General features: G+C 50.0%; 1 protein-coding gene across 1 annotated transcript; it reads right to left on the bottom strand.

The window, feature by feature from the left end:
* Positions 1-1,742: 1,742 nt before the first annotated feature.
* On the bottom strand, positions 1,743-5,020 carry LOC127613612 (early growth response protein 1-B). The gene is made up of 2 exons (XM_052084718.1): positions 4,590-5,020; positions 1,743-4,343 (listed from the first exon to the last, which is right to left on the bottom strand). Exons 1-2 carry the CDS (start codon positions 4,744-4,746, stop codon positions 3,055-3,057), a joined length of 1,446 nt encoding a protein of 481 aa, XP_051940678.1. The 5' UTR covers positions 4,747-5,020; the 3' UTR covers positions 1,743-3,054.
* Between the last annotated feature and the right edge of the window lie 309 nt (positions 5,021-5,329).

The following is a 5,329-nucleotide window of genomic DNA, read 5'->3' as shown; positions in this document are numbered from 1 at the left end:
GTGTGTGAGGTCGTGCGTGCGTTATTGTAAGTGTTGATAGACAGCAGAGGATGGAATGTACAAATCATGGTGCTCCAACTGCACTGGTGAGAAGAATCCAAGTACAAATAGCCTGTGATTGAGCTTTGCAGGTTTCGAAAACATCTTTTTCACGTTCAAACTGTCAGCATAACCTGGCTGATTTTGAGATGGCGGTTTTTTTTTGGGGGGGGGGTGGAGGCGGGGGGTTGAAATTCCTCACTGGCTCCATGTTGTACCTCTACCGGTTATTTGACTTTTAAGAAACCACCACCTGGCCAATCAGAGAGAAGTATATATATATATATATATATATATATATATATATATATATATATATATATATCAAAACTCTGTACTTTCACCACCCTTCTATTTTTTTTCTTTAAATAGAAGTACAAAGTCTGACTACTTTTGCCACCTCTGTCCAACTGGCAGGCTGCCTTTTAACACGGCGACATTATGTTTGACACTTACAAGTCGCTCGGGGAAACCGGGGTTGTGCCATTTCGCTGACGTTGAACAGCATCACGGGAACGTGTCCGGCGTACCCAAGACTTGGCTACTTGCGTCGTGTCGATACGTGTTGGTTTCTAGAAGGACACAGAGAGATGAGGAAGTATCAGCAAACGGAAGCGGGGTGTCTGTATGTGCACGGTGGTTGACTGGTGACCAGTCCGGGGTACACCCTGTCTCTTTCCTCAAAGCGAGCTGTGATTGGATCCTGCGCACTTATTGGATATGTGGCACTTAGGGTCAAATAGGGCCTGTGGGGTTGGGAGGGGGGGGTTAAATCAGGGTAGAGTGGAGCTTCATCCGGACCCTAATGTAATTGGGACCCCAAGAAAGGCTAAAAAAATCAACACCCCTGCACACAGGACAGAAAAATAAGCATTCACACAGTAAGGCCAGAGTAAGGATTTGAACTAGGGACCTCTGAACTGCAAGGCATTCAAGATAACCGCGAGTGCACACCATGCTAAAAATCATATTTTAGGATGCAAATGACCACTGATTGGAAAAAGGTTCCATGGAAATGTCAAATGAAATGCTTAAGCATGTATATTAAATCATTCAATTTCCTTCTCTATGTCTTCCGCATTATCCTCCACGCGGAGCCTGAAGAGCGTTAACACCATTTGCAAAGAAGCATGAAATTGGTAATAATCCTTGGAAGAAGAAGAAGAAAAAAGATAACAGACCATAATCACTTTCTGTAGTTAAGTGGGAATGAATATCCCTTTCTGTTTGACTGAAAGTGCCAAGCAAAGAATAGCAAGAGGGGATCAAATTATCACACACACACACACACACAAAGGTGCTCTCGATGTCGAGTTTCTTGAAAAGGGGAAAAATGTCATCTGTGACGTTAAGGACAGTTGGAATGGCAGCCCCAACTAAAGTTTCCTTTCATGTGTTTGAGTGTAGAAGTCCATTGCATTCATACGGGGATTACTTTGGGTTCAAAGTGTGGGGCCACAGGTGTGCATATTAGGGCCCAACCGATTTATCGGCCAATTTTGAAATCGACAAACGTCAATCGATATTTTTTTTCATTATTTTTGCTTTTTTTTTTTTTTTTTGCATAGTGACACAAGACAACATATGGCATTAACTAACCACCCCCGTGCCCCCCCTCCAACACCCATCATGGATCCAGTGCTGCAGAAAGTGAGGGGCACATTTTGGTGATTTCAAATGATGCACGAGGAAAAAAAAAATAGTAACTGGCAGAAAATGTTTATTTTGTACATCATCGCCATAAAAATAACAACATCAATATCAAGTTCATGTATTGTAGAAACTGCGTATTTACAAATTTGAACAGTTAATATAACTTAAGGCGAGTTAAATTAGTTTTTTTCGTGTTTTTTGTGGGTGTTTTTTTTTTTTTTTTACAATACCCTGTTGGTGACAATTCCACCAAACTGTCAGCCATTTATTATTTTTTTCAAGTTTCAGCATCGTCGAAGAAAAAGACACATCACGTCAAAAGTCCTTCATCGCTGACCTCGAACCTTGCGGCAATGTGTGCTACCTGATTACTCAAAAGATGTGCTATCTTGATTCAACACACTTTTCATTTTCAACAAGTGCACATCCGGCTAACAACGCTCGTCGGATGAAGTGCGAAAAAAAGTTTCAGATATCAAACGGTGACATTTCAAATACTGAGTTACTGAACAAGATAGCCCTCGAAAACCAATACATTATTACGGATTATTGAATACCCCCCCCCCCCCTTTGCCCCCACTCCCGGAAAATGAGGCTCAAATGTCATAAATGTAAAATATACACTCAGCTATAAAAATACAAGGAAGTACAGGAATACAAATATATTTATTTGCCATTAATTATATATCTTTCACAATTTTAACAACACAAAGTCCAATGACAAAAAACACTGACGGCTAAAATGATAAGCAGTATAAACAAACACTCAGTTTGATCCAAATGGACCATTTTGTGGCGGGAAAAAAAACAAAAAAACCCCGAACGTATATTAGCTGACATTCATTTGAATAACCCCCCTCCCATTGTGGAATGATTGGAGGAGGGGGCGTTATTTCAGGTATTCAAAGGGAATAATAATAATAATAATAATAATAATTCCAAACATGCATTGAGCAACATAGTCCAACAACTGGCAAAAAAGAGGAAAAAATAGAACATTCTTAGTTGAAAATCTCGATAGAAATCTGTAAGTGCAATCCACCCGTGGGCGATGAGAGGGCGGGATGGGAGTGAGGAGCTGTCCGGATGAAGAGGTGCTGAATAGCAGTCACGCATCCAAAAACTCAGGCTTTGCTTCCACGAGTGACGGCGACGCGTCAATGTTCACCTGACGTCTGAGCGACCCGTGGCTCAAATCGGGCACAGCGGGACCTCCGCCTTCCATATTTTTTGTTTTTTTCCCCTCCAGCCTATTACGCTCCCCATCCAAAGCGACACGGCGTCACGTCTTCCGAGACGGAAAGATCCTAAAACGTCGTGCGCGTGTGCGTTGGGGAGTGGGGGGCTACGGGGGCATCGTCTTCAAATGCCCTCGGGCAGAGTGAAGGGCCACGCGTTGGGAGTCACTTGCGGCTTCAGCTCCATTTTCTCCTTCTGCTTCTGGTGCACGCGTCCGTGCCGCTTGCGCTCGTCGCTGCGGGCGAAGCGCTTGCCGCACACGTCGCACGAGAACGGCTTCTCGCCCGTGTGAGTCCGGGTGTGCGTCGTCAGGTGGTCGCTGCGGCTGAAGCTGCGCAGGCAGATGCGACACTGGAAGGGCTTGTGGCCCGTGTGGATGCGGATGTGGCGGTTGAGCTCGTCCGAGCGCGAGAAGCGCCGGTCGCAGCTCTCCATGGGGCAGGTGAAGGGCTTCTCCTTGGGCGGGCCGTGCGAGGACGACGCGGCCGTGCTCTTCCGGGCCCTGGGGGGCTTGGAGGGGGTGGAAGTGGCGGCGGCGCGCGCGCTGTAACTTTGAGCGAAGGAGTCGGGGAGCAAGGAGGAGTAGAGGATGGAGTCTATGGTGCTGGGTAAAGTCGGGGAGGCGTAAATGGAGTCGCACTGATTGGATGCGGCGGGGGCTTCGGGGTATGGCTTCAGGCCCATCGGCGGGGGGAGGTAGCCGTTGTACGCGTAGCCCTGGGAGCACGTGTCGGAGAAACACTGCTCCTGCTTGATGCCCCCCTCCACTTTGAACTCCGCGTCCGGGTTGGGGCACATGGCGGGGAAGGTGTCCAAAAGTTCCTTCACGTCCATTTGCTGCTCGGGCGGGAAGTCGTTTGACAAGGGGAACGTCTCCGTGTGGAAGCCGCTCTCCAAGCAGTCGGATTTGCAGAACGCCCCCCATTCGTAGCTTTCAAACTCGTTCTTGACCGCCACGGGGAAGGAGGCCGCTTCGGACTTGGGCTCGCCCAAATGGGAGGTGGACGGCTCGGTTGCGGGCGGCTCGGCCCGGTCCTGGGTGAATCCCGTCGGGTGGTCGGAAGAGGAGGAGGAGGAGGAGGAGGAGGAGGAGGGGTACGCCGGCGGGGTGAAGGGTTGCCTCTTGACGTCTCCAAAATGCGCGCTGTCCACTGGGGGCGTGTATGAAGCCCCCCGGCCGTTGCCGTTCTGCTGCTGGCTCTCAGAGAGCTGCATCGTGGATATGCCCACGATCTCGGTGATCATGTTGAGGAGGGTCTCGGTGGTGCACGGCGCCCCCTGAGAAGCCTCCACGTAGAAGCTGCCGGAGTAGGCGAGCGAGGAAGGGGTGTAGGCGTCCTTGGGGCCCTCGCAAGGGTTAAACGCGTATTCCGAGTTGGAAGCTTCGGTTTTCAGGGTCGCGGGCGCTCCTTCTGTTGAATCAGAAACGGAGAAAACTTTGTCAAACCCCCGATTGTTTTGCTTTCCGAGAGAGGGGGGGGGGGGGGGGCGACGTTATATAAACATGCATGCGCATCCACCGCGTTAATCGCGTCGACGCCAGCGCAGCAAGTGTCGCCGTCCACCCCCCCCCCCCCCCCCCCCCCCGCACTCGATCGTCCGCTTTCGACATTCCCTTGCATGCACTATTTCGTCCCCCGTGCAGCGGCGGGACTCACCGTGGCCGAACTGCGCGGGCACCGAGCGCTGCGCGTCGCCGAACGCGTCTCGGTTGTCCTTCCTCGCGCCGGCGTCCATGCCCAGAGAAGAGCCGCTGCAGTTGTCAAACTGAGGGTAAAAAGAATCTTTCGCGTTCAAATCCATGTTGTTCAACATAATGGTGCACTTCAAAGGTCCGCCTCGAGGATAAATATATACGCAGGGAAATCGGGGTGTCTTGTTTTCCTTCGACCCCCCCACCCCCCTCCTCCTCGTTTTTGGGGGATTTGGATGGTGTTCGACAAATGATCTCCCAAATGTGCTTGTTTAATAATAATAATAAGCCCCCCAAAAAAGGAAAGAAATGCAATATATTCCTTCTCGTCTGTTGCTCCGCCGTTATTTGCTTGCTGTGGCTCTCACGTCGCTCCCCTTATATACACTTTGGCGGCTCCGCGGCCCTCCTCCCCATTCATCAGCTCCAGTGAGAGGATTCCCCGCTGCGTGTAAACTTCATGCCCATATATGGACAGAGGATGTGACGAGGCCGTCCTCTTCCTATCCTCCCATCCCGGCCCTCCCCCTTCCTCGCCCGAACCAGCAAAGGATGGAGACTGACGTTGCAACAAGTGGGCCACCCCTGTGCTGCCCGGGAGGGGAGCAAGCCTTGCGTTAATCATCCCGAACATATGGCCGACATCCTGACTAGAAGTGACTATAGGAATTCCTCCAGAAAAAAGAGTGGAGAGATGATGCCGTC

This window comes from Hippocampus zosterae, chromosome 13 (assembly GCF_025434085.1).
Source record: "Hippocampus zosterae strain Florida chromosome 13, ASM2543408v3, whole genome shotgun sequence".
Lineage (NCBI taxonomy): Eukaryota > Metazoa > Chordata > Actinopteri > Syngnathiformes > Syngnathidae > Hippocampus > Hippocampus zosterae.
The sequence above is the reverse complement of the archived record's forward strand: the minus strand, read 5'-3'. Positions and strand labels throughout refer to the sequence as shown.

Coding starts and splice junctions, on each gene's coding strand:
- LOC127613612 (XM_052084718.1), bottom strand. CDS start 4,746: ATGTTGAACAACATGGATTTGAACGCGAAAGATTCTTTTTACCCTCAG. Junction 4,344..4,589: donor GCCCGCGCAGTTCGGCCACG/GTGAGTCCCGCC, acceptor CTGATTCAACAG/AAGGAGCGCCCGCGACCCTG.